Below are 17,088 nucleotides of genomic sequence, written 5' to 3' on the forward strand. Positions count from 1 at the left end.
TCGCCAGACTTTAAGGAAGCCGAAGAACTGGATAGAACTTCCTCAAATGATGGTTTTAGTAGACCCTTGAGTATAAGCTTGTTCTTTCTCTCCTGTAACACCCTAGGAGAGAAAGCATGGCAGAACAAGCACGATTCCTGCAGGTGGATGGCCCCTAAACAGTAGACACAGCTACTGTGGTCATCCGTTAAAGACATCTTTTGGGAGCATTTCATGCACTTTTTAAAACCTGAAGGTTTGTGCTCCTTACTATCTTTAGACATTACACACACATACACACACACACACACACACACACACACACACACACACACACACACGCACACACACACACACACACACACACACACACACACACACACACACACACACACACACACACACACACACACACACACACACACACACACAGGAAAGTAAGAAGAAAAATACGAAGGAGGGGAAAAGACTAGGTCCTCTAACTAAAACATGCCTAGCCCTATAGAAGGAAGTACCACAAGGTCTAGGTCCTCTAACTTAAAAGAGGCCTAGCCCGATGGAACAGAAAACTAGGTCTTCTAATTTAAACAGACCAGAAAATGCACACAGACAGAAAACTGTATATAACTCTATGTGGCAACACTTTTTAGGTCCTCTAACTAAAACGGGCCTAGCCCTACAGAAAGAAGTACCACAAAGACTAGGTCCTCTAACTTAAACGTGCCTAGCCCGGTGGAACAGAAAACTAGGTCTTCTAATTTAAACAGACCAGAAAACACACACACACAGAAAACTGTACACAACTCTATGTGGTAACAATTTGAAGAAAATAACTAACGAACTAAGGGAGGAACTCCAACCCTTAGCAAATAACCAGCGGATCCCCACCAAAAATACAATCTCAGATTAAGGAAACTAAGCTGCCAATAACAGTCTAGAAAAAACAACAGAATAACAGGAGCCCCTGTTAACTAGCAGAGGAAAACTGCCACAAACTAACAAACAACCTGATAAGGAAAAAAGCGCAATGGCACCTACAAAGAACTCTAAACTGGCACACAGGATACCAGACTAACAACAAGTTTAAGCTAAGAATGCACCAAAAAGGGCAAACAACACTTCTGCCTAGGATAATATCAGCTTACAACACAGTAATAACTGTAATACAAAATTTAAATAGAAAAAGTTTGACAGCCAGCTAAAAGAAGCACAACCAAACTCGTCGATGCGGCAAACGAGATCTGGGGTTTGTACTGGGGCACTAAGGGATACCTGCTTAGCCATGAGCCAACCAGAACTCTTCGAGCTTGTAAATCGGCCGAGTCGGCTCCAAACCCATATGTAAAAATGAAGGTGAGACTGGACTACACAACATCATTATTTTTGCAGGTGACTTAAAATGTATTTTACTTGACAAGGACACCAACACTAGCTGTAAAAGGAAGAAACCTGCGTCAGTCAAGGCTTTGATGGAATTCACTGACCTATATAATATGAGAGATATAAATGAGGTTTCAGTACCAGACTCACTCTTCTTTACAAATTTCTCACACAGGCATGGGACACAGTCACAAACAGATACAGTATATGTTTCAAATGAAATCACTAGTACAACAGATTACATTAAAGTAATCTCTTGCCCACTATCGGATTATAACGTGATGACATTTGAAGTGATATTGAATTCTAGTAATAACATCCCAATTAAAAGGATTCCTGCATATATAACCAATATGAAAGACTTAAAGTTTGAATGTCTTTATTAAAGAACTCCTTATAGTGAAATTAATCATACAGGTAACACCTCAGAAATTTTTGTATGGGACTCTTTAAAAGAATACATTTTGGCAAAATTACAAGTTGGTATGAACAAAAAAAAGAAACAATGGGACAAAAACATTGATAAAATTACAGGAAAAAATTAAGTTAAAATTAGATAGTCAAAAAGGATATAATAACTTAGAAGAAATACATAGCTTGAACAGTAAATATTTAGAAATTTTACAACATAAAACTATGTTAAATTTAGAAAAGATTAAAATAAACAACTATTCCATATATCCTAAATCCATGTGTATATTGTCTACTAGAACAAACTTGATTGTTAAATCTAACCACATCAAAGCATTATACTAATCTAGTAGTAAAAAGAAGGGTACTGAAACAGAAAATATTCTGGATGTTTTCAGGTCTCATTTTAATAAGATTAATCAACGCAAACCAACAATAAATATGCAAGATCAAATTAAAACATTTATTAAAAAAATGCTGGAAACAGACTGTCAGAAGATCAAATACAAATAATTGATAAGCCTATATCAATGTCTGAACTCAAAATTCAAATTAATATATTAAAACCCAATAAGGCACCTAGAAATTATGACATAATACCTGAACTACACAAAATGATGACTAAGGATGCTTTGAGTATTTTACTACAGGTATTTTCAATGGTTAAAGGACTGACGAAGGTACCACCATCCTGGAAATACACCTCAATATCTCCAGTTTTAAAATCTGACAAGGACTCAACACAAAGTTCTTCATATAGATCAATTTAATTATTAATGTAGATTATAAAATATTCATGGCAATCTATGTCTCTAGAATAAAACAATTTCTTCCACTGTTGATAAACAATGATCAGACTGGGTTTATAATGAACAGGAACACCTATGATAACATCAAGAGAATACTACCAATTGGCATGACCATACATATAAGCCAGCAGGGGGAGGGGTTACGTTCTTACGGTGAAAACCTCAGCCCTACAACATCTCCCATCTCTTGATTCTCATCTCTAGCCTGCCAGAAAATGGACTGACTGGGGGAAGAAATGGGCTGATAGCGCAGACAAGAAGATGGTCAATGGTCAATCAATACTGGGTAAATATACCCCCTCCCCAGTAAAGAATATTGCTCTTCAAAAAGATAGGGCTAAAGACTATGACATGGATTAAAGCACAGAAGAACCTGATATCTATTTCAGGAGGGCACATATGTGCAAAGATGCCGGGAATTTTGTGCGCATCATGTACATGGCCACAGGAGATACACAGACTGAGCTCTATCCTCTTGAATTGACAGCTGTCTGTATCTGGTCTCTAAAAGCTGTACCATCAAGGTCATACCCCTTCACTATCCTTATGAAAGTTCTACCTTAGACTGACCATTTCAGTCCTTACCTTTCTTCACCTTTCGGCTGGTTCTCCCAACAACCTAAATCCAGACCTGAACCCAAGTTATTGTCATCGCGGATGACTACCTGACATCTACACCTGCTGGCTCACACTGTAAGCTGAAAAGTGAAGAAATAAATATACACGAATTGTGACACCCTACTTTGCTGATACTAGGCTCATTGTGCATCACTTACTACTCAGGAATCCAGGTTTCATGCAGTCCATAAACTGAAATAAAACAATGAAAATTAAAATAGATCATTTACTTGAGAAAACGTGTAACAGTGTGTGAAGTTTTTGGAGTTTAGAAGCTGTGTAACAACAGGAATCATGAACCACCTAGTGATATTTGATATCAAGAGACAATGACTAAACATATACTATTCTTTAAGGGAAAAAGTTACCTTGAAATCATTTCAGAAAATTATAAACAGAAAGGAAGTACCAGTTAAAAATATCACCCTAAAATTTACATTCCTTTTTATGTGTTACATAAATAGAAAAAGACAAAGACAAAGAAGAAGAAATGTATACACACTGTCACAGTTTTCATGCAACTGAGAGCTGAAAAGTCACCAAGGCTAAGAACATTAAAATAAAATTAACATATACAATGGTAATAATGAATACATATATAAAGAGACACAGAGACAGAAAGACACACACACACACACACACACACACACACACACCTCCAAATAATAAGAAACTTACTTTTCTTTACATTTGTTCAGTGCTTCATCTGCTAATTGTTTCAGGTTGATTTGTTTATCTCCCCTGCAAAAGCCATCTATAACACAAAACAAATAAATACACACATGCACCTCAGCACATGTATAGTTTATTTCTATTTTCAAGAAATACAATGACAGAGTTATGTCATTAAACACAAAAACTGTTCATACTAGTTTAAAGAATTTGCAATTGTTACACATTTATGCTCTATAATATGGTACCTATCAGATGTTTTTTTAAACATTTTTACTGAATTACCACTTAAGACATAAGCAAACATACATTAACAGAAAATAAAACAAACTATATTAACATGTTTTTCAACTTACATACATTATACATCACACATCTTTTCTTTGTAACTATCATCAGTCTAAACATTACATAAATTGCTGAATTCCAGCCTTCACTCAAATATCATACCTCCTCCACTTGAAAATTATTCTGCATGTAATGTTCCCACAATTTCCATTTATTTCTGTGTGATCTCCTTCCATTTAAAGATCCCTTTTCCATCTCTATTATCTCTTTTATAATATTCAATACTTTGATTTCTACTTTCTAGTAATATCTTTTTTAGCAGCTAACAAAATTAAACTTAATAAGGTCCTACTATATCTAAGCAATTCAATAGCAATAACCAAACTGATTGTGCGCCTGGTTTCTCGCGGTATTTTTCCAAAACTTGGATTCCCTTGCAAGCCCTCCCCTGCTGACGTCTGAGCTGAGGATATTTAATTTTTCAACTAAGGTGGGTTCCATTTTTAAATACAAACTTATTCCAGATCATGGCCACAGCTCCGGCCCATACTCAGTGTGCTTGCCAAAAGTAAGTATGTTATAATCTGGTTACTACATTACTGTAAGGAATCACAATTAGTCCTTTGCTACCACTAATGCATCTCATTCTTATAAATGCTCTCATTGCCTCTGATATGTTCAATTAACCATTGCTGGCAGATTAGGGAGCTACAGAATTAGTCTGAGTGTTCTCATCTCTAGTATTAACTGCACACTGCAACTAACTGAAGATGCACAGTACTAGGCGATGAATGTTCACAAAGTTAAATAGAGTAGCTGTTATTTTATCACGTGGAGACCCTTTTGTGTTTTAGTAACATATGGTAACTTGCACAAAGTTTAATAGTGAAACTGTTATTTTGTTAAGCAGAGTGCATTTTTTGTTAAGTAACATACGGTAACTAGACTGTTTGCCTGTGCAAGCTCTGAAGAACCTTTGTATCCTTAAATGTGGGTCTGTGAAACCTAGTAATTACTTGGTAAGCTAATAACTACAGCTACGTGATTAACGGAATAAGCATATGGAATATGTTGTTTTTTGGAAATTGATATGACTGGTATTTCCTTTATTACAGATCGATTATTGACTGGAGATTTAGCAGTCTGCTGTAGTCTACTTTTCTCAAATCCTCTCCTCTCATTTTTTTCTCGCTCCTAATCTTCATTTTTGTTCTCTCTTCTCTACAGACACCACTTCCTGCTGCCACCCACACTTAACAGGGAACTCTCTCTTCTACAGAACTTCCCTCTGAACTATTCATGCTCCCTGCTAAAGTTAGTTATAATCCAAAACAGAATTGCGGAAACAATCAGGAAGAACATCCATCACCAAAATATGTCCTTGCACTCTAATCTATCAATTGGGGTAAACTGTAACTTTTACTGTATTATACTTAGCTTGCACACCAAGTGGGGATGTGATATTTTTTGCCCCTTGCTAAAACCCGAACCTCTCCACTTACAATTACTATATTTTGTAGTCTTCTTCTCTCAAAATTAAACTTACTTATAAACTTTTTAATTGTATCTTGTAAAGTTCAACCTTATCTTGAATAGCCTACAGGGCTGCAAAATTACCGCTGAAACCTGCCTCTTTACATAGCCATGTACTAACTTGAGGTTGCCAATAACCAAACCAATTTTTTTCTCTGTAATCGCATATTGTGCGCCTGGTGGTTTCTACGCAGTCTGTTTGCCCTCGCTATGTTCATTCGCTACCCTACTCTACCCCCATTCCCACCTACCCCCACTCTCCTTAAGTTTATATCTGACCTAACCATGCCCCTTAATTATTTGCTCATCACCAACTCTCACTCACCTTAAACCACACCCACATCTCACCTATCTTCTACCCCCACCACATTACTTCTACCATCCAACCACTACTCTCCCTTCCACACAAATATCCCCCTCTACATATCACTAAATCTCTCTTCTTACTCCCATACATGACTACTGCTATTCCTATCGCTACCTCACACTACCATGTTCCTAATAAATTCAATTATAACAATGATTCCCCCTACTTTGTCTTCTCTTCCAAGCTCACCATGCTACTTCCTACCATGCACACCACATCATAAAACTACCACTCTCCAATACTTCCATACAATCCAAATCACTACGACTCCAACTTAAATATTCGCATCTCACCACAACTTTATAATAACTCTAAAACACTATTCTTCACTCTTAAATATATCCACACCCGTACCCTTCTATTCTCTCTTAACAAATATCACAGACAGATATCCAAACTCAGACTCTTTCTGCTTCACTCTCCAACTCAAATTAAACTCCTTGTAGATATTCATCCCAAACGTGCCTACTCACCCTGTTCACAATCCCCCCCCCTCCAACGTCAAAATCACTAAATCAAACAATCATCAATTCCCCATCCAAATCCCCAATTCCCAAAAACAGTAACTCAGACCTATTCATTACTAACTCCAACCTCAGAAGCATTACATACAAAATAAATGAATTTCACTCTGCCCTTACCCTCTACTCACCAGACATAGATGTCTTAACTGAGACCTGGCTAAAACATTATATAAAAGATGAAGGAATTCTAACCAAAGGTTACAGCATTTTTAGATGTGACAGGTTAAACAATTGGGGTGGAGGCACTGCTATCATGTTTAAAGACTCCCTCAAACTAGACCAACTAAACTGCACTCCCCCTGACATCCCCAACTCTGAAATAGTAACCACACGTCTAGAAATCAATTTCCACAAAGCAATAATAATCATAGCTACCTACTTACCCCATGGGAAAACCTATCCATCATAGAAAACCTTCTCCGCTGGGCATCAACCAACTTCAACCAAGAAACAATAGTACTAGGAGACTTTAACCTAGACTGACTTACTTGCTCCTCTGATAACTACTCCAACTTTATCAACCTCTGTAACTTCTATCAAACTATTAACTCTCCCACTCGCATCATAAATATTCCAAAACACAAATCAATACTAAACTGGATACTAACAAATAAGTCCAACCTGGGTTACCAAGCAGCCTGCCTTCCAGACATGCTTAGTGACCATTCCCCAACCTTCCTACTCAGGAACGGGTTCACACACGTAACAACATCATATTCAAAAACATCCGTAGCTAAAAAAACTTCTCCCCCACTATATTTAATTCACTGCTACAGCAATGTGACTGGTCACCACTAAAATTCCTCCAGTTAGACCTCACTGTATAATACTTATTAACAATACTTTCTTGAGATATTAAATAACCTAGCTTCCATAAGGAAAATCCGCACCAAAACCAAACAACTACCCTGGCTAACAAAAGACACTACTATCCCTAGTCACTTTACCAAAGTTCCAAAAACAAAGATAACTTCACCGCATATCAACACCGCATATCAACAACTAGGAAATCAAGCTAATAAACAAAACAATGACAAAACAATCATACTTCCAAACATGCCAACAAAAACACCAGAACAACCCCCCCCCCATCATTTTGGCAAAGTATTAATTCTCTCCTAAACCCTGGGAAACCTTCCACCCCAGCTCCATCTACTAAAAACACCAATGAGCATATAGCATCACAATTCAATACTCACTTTATCAATTCAATAACCTCCCTCATAATCAATAATTCTAACTCAGCCCTAACAGTACCCACCTCAATTGTATCTAACCCTAACGCATTCTCTATTAAGCACATACAAACTAGCTACATAAAAAGTTCCTAACCAAATTAAAACCCTGTACTCTTGCAGCCAAGCAACTCTCCAATGAATTTCTAAAACTAGTTATTTCCATTTCCTAGCCTATATCTATACTTAATCTACCACTCCATCTCTGAACAATGTGTACTTCTCTAGAAAATTCCACATATCATCCCCCTACACAAAGGTGGTCCCTCTACTGACATCTCAAACTACCGACCCATTGCCATTCTCTCCCCCCAGCAAAATGCATTCACCAACAACTCCTTGACCATTTCCTTAGCAACTTCTTACTCAATTCATAACATGACTTCCAAACTAAGCATAGAGTAAATACCACACATAAGTTTCACTGACACTGTAAACTTCCTCAAAAATGAAGGGAAACTTGTCTTATCACTTTTCCTCTATACGTCCAAAGTTTTCAATACAGTACCCTACCAAATACTTCTCAACAAACTAGCAATATATAACCTCAGTACAACATCTCTGACTTGGTTTCACAGCTATCATTCTAATCAACAGCAGTCTACCAAATGGGAAAACAAACTCTCCCCCTTTGTATCCATTTCTGTTGGATTCCCCAAAGGCTACATCCTCGGACCTCTCCTCACAAACTCTACCCCTTTGTATCCATCTCTGTTAGAATCCCTCAAGGCTCCATCCTAGGACCTTTCCTCTTCATCACACTTACCAATAACCTAAGTGCTTCCAGTCAGCTAGCCTCTGTCATTCAATATGCCAATGATGCCACTCTTATCTGCTCAGCCCCCTCACCTCAGGAACTACAAGAAAAAAAACACAAAAATCTCTCCAAGACATAGAAACCTACCTTGACCATCAACTCATATTCAACCCAAACAAAATTAAGCTAATGGGCTTCTGTAATAAAAAAGCTAAACATAACCAACCACCTCTCAGCATCTACTCCTCTAATGATACAAAAATTGATCCAGTCGATCAAACTAAGCTTCTAGGCGTAACAACAGACAACTGTCTAAAATTCACCAAACATATATCACTTAACAATTAAAAAAATCCACATCAAACTTGGCTCACTCTATACGGCGAAACCATACCAAACCAACGCCAGACTATTCACAGCCAGATCCCACCTACTATCCACCCTCCTTTACTGCTCCCAAATGTTTACCAACCTGAGCAAGTCTGATCTGAATAACCTAGAGACCTGTTATAAGAAAATAGCCAAGTTTGCCATAAACCAACCCCATAAATATCATCAGTGCTCCGCACTTCACCAACTCAACTGGACTGAATGTCGACCCCAATTCAGTGAAATTCACTTCCGTGATTTGCTGAATTTACTAAGGGCAAGTAAGTAGTTGGCCAACTACACAATTTTGCCCTCCCCCCACTGTAGTGTGATCTTGGAGTTGGTATATATAGTCGGGGGGGTGTGGGGGGCAAAGTCCCCCACTTTGGTGGGTTTGATTTTGTTAGTTGTGGGTTCTGTTGTGCTGTACAACAATTGTTTCCTTGCCCTTGGTAAATTCTGTGAATTGCAGAAGTGAATTTCACTGAATAGGGGTCGCTTGAATGGTGCTTGCTGAAAAAAACTTTCAGCAAACTAATACAGACCTGGAGTGAACTACACAACCTGTTATCTCTCAACCAACTAACCACTGCCTACGGTGTCATCCATAAACCCAACAACTGCCCTACTCTCATTGACTAAGTTAAACCTAATACAAACCTCAGGTCCCTTAGATCATCTGACAAATTAATTCTAAAGATAACTAAATCCCATAACAACTATTTTTATCCCCTCTACTCTAATATCCAAAACCTAGAACTTACTACCCCAACACATCCTAAAAATCCTGTCACAAATTCAAACTACTCCTAAAAGAACACCTCACTAGTCACTGGTTATGCTCCTGCAGAGTTCCATGCTAATTACATCCACTTGATGTCTCTTACTGTTTCTGCTGGTATGACTGCATCTTTACTAATGCAGGTTTTGGCTACTTTCTCATGGTCAGATTTGCAGCATACACTTGGCATGCCCTTTCAATTAACAAATCCTGCTGTGGAATACTAGTCGATTTGCTTATATGTTTTTTTCATAAAATTAATACAGTCTGTTCTTTCCAGTTTCTCTGGTACAGCAGAAAAATCTCAGGTTTTCTCTGTGCACGCTCTCTCTCTTCTAACTCTATCACTTTTTGAAACAGTTCTTCTTGAAGTCTCACACTCAGCCAGCCTTTTCTTCATTTCAACCACTGAGTTTTGCAGTTGTATTGGTTCATCTGAATAACTAGCTAAAGCTTCTTCTATTTTTCCAGCCTTTTGTTATTTGAGTTGATATACTCCTTCAAAGGTTGATTTATTTAAATCACCTCTGAGTACAAGTGATTTATTTTTTCCTCAGCGTTGTCGCCTCACAGTAAGACGCTGTCCGGTTCGATTCTCAGCTACAGCGTCTTCTGCGTGGAGACATGCGTGAATGGGCACACCTTCGTTGAAGGTTGTGCGTTAGGCCTGGCAAGCCAGTATGTAAAACTCAACTGCCAATCATTAGCGGACCGGAGTTCCGCTGTGGCGACCCCTAATCGGGACAAGCCGAAAGACACAAACAAACAAATTGGAAGCCATCTCTTGTATAAAAGCTAAAGCTTGAACTGCTTTTTGCTGAATGACTACAGGATTCTTACCAGACAGTGTTTTCTCATCAACTTTTCTGGTTGATTTTCTTTGAGGCTGTCTAAATGTCTTCTTTACTACCATCCAGGTAGTGTATTTATTAGCCAAAATCTGAATCTTACTCAAACTGACAATATCACTAGCTGCTGTTTCTCAGTTTTATTTTCACACTGGGAGAGCTGAAGTTAAGATGTTGATCAATTTGTAACCATCAACAGCCAAGTCCAGAACGTAGCAGATGTTAAGCATTTCACTAGAAGGATTAGATCTGGTATAGTTTGCTTATGAAGAAAGCATGTCAGGAACCAATATGCAAGCACCATATTTGGCCACAATAGGGAAACAGCATCAAAATCATATTGTATCAATAAATCAAAGCAATAAATAACTATACTTCATTCCCTTAACTTCAGAGTGTAAAGAAATACAATCAGGCATTTAAGACAGCTACTATTAACTCAGACTTATTATGCTGATACATATATCACCAGGCATCATGACATAAAGTCAACACTAACTAGATGAATACTCAAACCAAAATGAAAATGAGTGCTTTCATGCCTTTATTTGTTCTAATATAGCCACATAATGTGTAATTTTACTGTTACCAGTAGTTCTGTAATTCAGTGCATACCACTATGTATATTTTCCTTTATTGTCTTTTCATGGATTGTGGCTAAAAAGGGACCACCCCTTTCACAGTTAACAAATGTAAAAATAAATAAAAAATAAATCAAATGAAACACCATAAAGCTCGCATTCTCTCCCCACTCATGTCAACTACAGTTGACTTCTGCAGGTATGCCCAAGGAATGTTTGACAGCTGAGGATCAGATGAACCCACCCGGAACTACAACCTTCCTGTGAGGCAGTCATCAATCTTTTCATAAGCTTCCTTGATGCATGAACGTCTCCTGATAAGTTATACCTTCCACACATCCACACAAACACTTAAAAGTGTGGAAATACAAATAATGTCAGCCATCTTTGTCGTAAAAGACAATATTATTAACAAAAAAAAAAACATCCTCTAGAAAAATATGTACCACATGAAAAGTTATTTTTACTGTTTTACATAGAACATTACTGAAAAACAAGGCAGTTAATATCAACACATACATCAAGCCTGGTGTTTTATGAACTTAACTCAACTCATAGCCCCAAGACAATGACGACAGCACAACTATCACCATGCAGGGAACATGAACTTACATGAAAATTCAGACTTTACAATTGGGCCTAAGAACCCTAACATCAGGCCTGGTATTTTATGAACTTAACTCAACTCATAGCCCCAAGACAATGATAACAGCACAACTATCACCATGCAGGGAACATGAGCTTACATGAAAATTCAGACTTTACAACTGGGCCTAAGCAACCCTAAAAGATTAATCGGAGTGAGAAAAGTAATGGTTTCTAAAATCAGAAGGTCACCGCCATCAGTTTCAAGTTGTAGGCAATGTTGCTGCAATATGTAGAGAACTCAGTTTTCAGGGAACCACGCAGATAACAGGGGGAAGAGATGGAAAAAAAGACGCAGTTATGTCAGTGACTTGTTTACTGCCAGCACACCTTCAGAGACTAATTAGCATAACCTCTCCTGGAAAGCAGTAAACCACTAGTCTACGTTCTTACAGTGAACATAACTCTCTGGGGAGCTCCGTAGGTCACACAAAAATAACTGAATCTGGGAGTGAAACAGAAAAAAAAAGTGTTACGCTTAGTAATGGGCATGAAAACAGATTTCATGGACTTGTGCTTGTAATCAACACTGGGAGTGATAGCTTAATAAAGCCACTTATTAGTTAAGGCAAACACAAGAAGCAGATTACAGAAGCATTTGGAAAAGTAGCCACCTACCTGCAGTAATTAAGAGTGAGCAATGTGAATCTATGATGCGATCACAAAGTGAGTCTGCTGAAAACCCTGCAAACTGAAAAGATGTGTGAAGATAAATATATGAAACAAAATTATAAAATGCACATAAACAATACACTGTTTATAAATACATTTTATCACAAGCATGTCCCTAAACACAGTGTGGCAAAAAATATTGACTCGTAGTCTGAACAATGTATTAAATTATGCAGAATTATATTTCTTTGTATATGGCAACACAGCTCTTACTAATCACTGTCACCAAAGAACAGAGTAAAGACACTGAAATTAATCCAGTATTCACAACGAGTTACTTTCTGATGAGGCCATATCTGCAGACTTACCAAATTGGGTGATATACAGCATTCAAATCTTCCCTTTTTCCTAGTCTCTTTATTTGTTCAGTCGTCTTACTAGTAGTGACTGCCACAGCTAGATACCTACTAATCACTTCACTGCATGAGCCAATAAGAAATTATGTATTTTCCCCAGTTTCTAGGCAGAAGCATGCCTCTCAAGTGTATCTCATTATGAAGAACATTCCTCAATTTGAGTCTTAAAAAGTCTGTGTTCCTTTCATTTCTCCATTGACAGGGTCTGTCACACATTCAGTGTTAATAATTTTTTTAACTGATATGTCCATGGTAAATAATACTGAACCATATTCATTTGTCAAAATAACTTTTTATAAGCATAAAGAAACAAATCTGAACCACCCTCTGAGCTTCACAGTTGTTAGTAACCCATTAGTAAGCATTCCAAATTTTCCGATTTGCTGAAGATTGTGAGAAGTCCTACACATTTTGGATATGGAAGGGTGAGAGCTATGGGCACAAAAAGGTTTTAAACACCATGTCTGGAATAATTAACTTAGTAATAAATTTTAATGAAGAGCTCTTATTAACCATAACGTTCAAGTAAAGTACAGTTGTGTAAGTAAACTTACTATTATAGCAAATGTTCAAAGCACTGCTGCAGTACGCCTTAGCTACATGGGTTATATCCTGCCAAGGATATAACAGCCAGCCAGTTTCCAAACCCTCACATACCCAAAATGTCTGGCAGCTTAAGCTGAGCTGACTAAAAGACAAGTCTGGGTGCCAAGCCTTTCAAAGCTTTCCTGCCGACAGACAGAGTGAGGATGAGCCCTGAAAGGACAACACTAGGAAAAAGAAAAAAATACATAACCACACCTTGGCATAAACACCACATCAAAAGACAAGGAGATGGAGGGAGGCAGCAGCTAATGCAGCAGTGATCATTCAAACATCTACTGTCACGGTAAGTTTACTTACACAACTGTACTATGGTCACCTTATTGATCACTGCTGCAGTATACACAGCTATATTTCTATATTACCCTAACTTGCTACAGGTAGGAGGTGGAAGGAGAAGATGCCAGGAGCCCCTGGAAAATGGTCCTAGCAAAGCTTGATTTGGACATAGAGAAGGAATTAAGCTTGTAGTGCTTTGTCAAAGTACATACAGACGACCAAGCAGCAGCTTCTAGACAGAATACTTCTAGAATCTAACCCTTGCCAAAAAGCCATAGATGAAGCCAAAGACCTGGTAGAGTGGTCCTTGACCCTGCCTGGAACAGATCTGTTATGGTGAGTATAACAAAAAGTAATAGCCTTAGACAATCATTTGGAAATAGTCTGTTTTAAGACATGTTGTCCCTTCTTACCTTCACAGGAAATGAACACTTGATCTGAAAGATACAGTTCTGTCAAGATAGTACTGGAGTTGTCTGTGGGCATCCAATATATGGAGTATCCTTTCCTACTCATTTTTAGGTTCAGGGAAGAAAACAGGGAGATGGATAGCTTGGCTTAAAGTAAACTCGGATACCACTTTAGGCATAAAAGAAGTATCAGTTCTCACAGAAACTCTGTCTCATGGTGGAAAATGAGATTGTGTTGGCTCAACATAAGAGCTTACAAGTCAGATACCCTTCTTGCAGAGGTCATAGTAATCAGTAAAATGTTTTCCGTGTTAAGAACCTCAGGTAAGCCAGCTTAGCTGGTTCAAAATGGAGCAAGTGTTAGCTTCTCTAACACAAAATTAAGATCTCAAGCAGGGGCCATCGGTTTTATTGGAGGCCTTTTATGCAAAATTCCTTTTAAGAACATTTTGACATGAAAAGTACAGTTGTGTACCTACCATAAATGTAGATGTTCAAGTGTATTCACTGTTGCAGTCATTACTCTAGGGTTATCCTGCTGGCAGGCTACCCGCAGTTGGCCAGAATTCCAAAGTCTAGGGCCGGCGTCGGCTGCTATCGCCTCTTCCCTAACGTCAGTGTGCCAGGGGTATAAAAGATGCAGCCGACGCCATTTTCTTCAGTTTTTCTTGCCCCAGATGTCAGGTGCCCCCAAATTGGTAGGCTGAAAAAATATTCCAATAAAAATGCATGCACAAAAATAACATTTCCTTCATCTACTAGCAAATACACCAAATAGGTTGTATAGGATAGAGAAGTGCAGATAAATCCCAGCAAAGAAAAAGGGGGATGGTGGGTGGGTAACCTGGACTGCAACAGTGAATACACTCGAACATCTACATTTATGGTAGGTACACAACTGTACTATGTTCATCGTGTTTCACTGTTGCAGTCATTACTCTTGGGTTGAATCCCAAAGCTGAGGATGGGTGGCTGGGCTAAATAGGATTAGGAGAGGCTATGAGGCCCTGCAGAACTGCAGTGGCAAAACCTGCTCTGGACTTAAGAGTAAAGAGGTAAGTGGTATTGCTTTGTGAAGGTGTGCACTGAACTCCAAGTTGCAGCCTCTAAGATATCTTTGGTTGGTACTCCTCTGAGGAAGGCTGCTGAAGTGGCTGCTGCTCTGGTGGAATGAGTCCTAATGCCCTTAGGCACTGATTTGTCATGTTGAAAATAGCAGAAACGGATGCAATGGCCTATCCATTTAGAAATAGTCTGTTTTGAGATAGCCTTTCCTTGTGATCTTGCAGCATATGACACTAAAAGTTGCTCAGTCTTTCTGAAAGCTTTAGTTCTGTCCAAGTAGAATCGTAACTGCCTGTGTATGTCCAAAGAATGCAGAATTTTCTCACCCTTGTTCTGTGGATTTGGATAAAAGGTAGGCAAGTGAATGGTTTGGTTGAGGGTCACACTGGACACCACCTTAGGCATAAATGTAGGGTTTGTCCTCAGAGAAACCCTGTCTGGATGAAAAATGATAAAAGGTTCCACAGCCATGAGTGCTTGTAACTCCGAGACTCACCTTGCAGAGGTTATTGCTAGGAGCAGAGCTGTTTTCCAGATAAGAATTTTATATCTGCTGTTGATGCTGGCTCGAAAGAAGGCAGTGTGAGTTTTTCCTAAACATAATTGAGGTCCCAGGCTGGAATTGGTGCTCTCCTTGAAGGCCTAATGTTTTGGCCCCTCTGAGGTACTGCCTTATTAAAGGATGAGAAAAGATAGGTGGTTCCGTATTGTAATGGGCTGAAATGGCAGAGGCATGAATCTTAATTCATGAGAAAGAAAGGCCTTTGTTCAGCATCTCAGTTAGGTATTGTAAAATCTGAGGGATATTTGGTACACCCGTGTCAATGCCTTGTTCCTGGTTCCAAGCACAGAATCTCTTCCATTTTTCTGCATAAGATTTTCTGGTATTGGGCCTCCTGACCTCCAAGATAACATCCATAACAGCTTTTGAAAGAGGAGTGTTCTGAATGGCTACATTATCCACCATACTGCCAGATTTAAGGTCCTGAGTTGGCTGTGCAGAATCTGATTGTTTTGTTGGGTCAGCAAGTGAGAAATCTGACGCAATATCCATGTTGGACCTTGAGACAAGCTCTTTAGAATTGGGTACCAGTGCTGGCGTGGCCAGTCTGGTGCAATCAGTATCATTTTTGGCTTCTCTTGTCTGACCTTTATGAGTACCCTGGGAAGGAGAGGCAGTGGGGGAAAAGCATATACTGTTAGATTTTTCTAGCTGAAGGATAGGGCATCCACTTTCCATGCTTGCTTGTGATAAATCCTTGTGCAAAATCTCTGCAATTGGCAGTTGTGAGGGGAGGCAAATAGATCTATGTCTGGGCATCCCCATTTCCTTATTATCATGCTGAAGACTTGTGGATCCAATTTCCATTCGAGGGGATCCATGAAGTTTCTGCTTAGTTCGTCTGCCAGAGTATTTGTTTTTCCTGGCAGGAATTTTGCTTGCAGGTGAACTTGAAAAGCCAATGCTGTGTCCCATAAGATCATTGCTTGTCTGCAGAGGGGGTAGGAATGTGTACCTCCCTGCTTGTTTATGTACCACATGACCGTAGTGTGGTCTGTCTTTATCAGTAACTGTCCTGGATGAAGCAGGTCCTTGAAAGCTGTCAGGGCATTTTGAACAGCTAGCATCTCTTTTTGATTGATGTGAAAATGCATCTGGTTTGCAGGCCATGTGCCCTGAATACATTTTCCTGCCATATGGGCCCCCCAGGCATAATCTGATGCATCCGTTGTCAGTGTCTGTCTGGCCGTGGGTAAACTGAATGGCAGACCCTTGTTGTGGTGACAGGCTTCTGCCCACCATCGAAACTCCTGTTGCAGGCAGGGAATGAGTGCAATTACTGTCTCCAGGCTGTGGCAATGCTGAGTCCAAACACTTTTTAGATACCACTGTAGTTTCCTCATA

General features: G+C 38.9%; 1 protein-coding gene across 2 annotated transcripts in view; it reads right to left on the minus strand.

The window, feature by feature from the left end:
* ACSS2 (acyl-CoA synthetase short chain family member 2) overlaps window positions 1–17,088 on the minus strand; it is an 822,457-nt gene that overhangs the window by 536,682 nt on the left and 268,687 nt on the right. For both annotated transcript variants that reach the window (XM_044090187.1, XR_006367143.1), the window contains exons 5-6: window positions 12,416–12,488; window positions 3,876–3,951 (exon numbers count right to left, since the gene is read on the minus strand). In XM_044090187.1, the coding sequence (XP_043946122.1) occupies window positions 3,876–3,951; window positions 12,416–12,488 (149 nt within the window). The remainder of the gene's footprint in view (window positions 1–3,875; window positions 3,952–12,415; window positions 12,489–17,088) is intronic.

Source organism: Protopterus annectens, chromosome 12.part0 (genome assembly GCF_019279795.1).
Source record: "Protopterus annectens isolate FY-2018-M chromosome 12.part0, PAN1.0, whole genome shotgun sequence".
Classification (NCBI taxonomy): Eukaryota; Metazoa; Chordata; order Ceratodontiformes; family Protopteridae; genus Protopterus; species Protopterus annectens.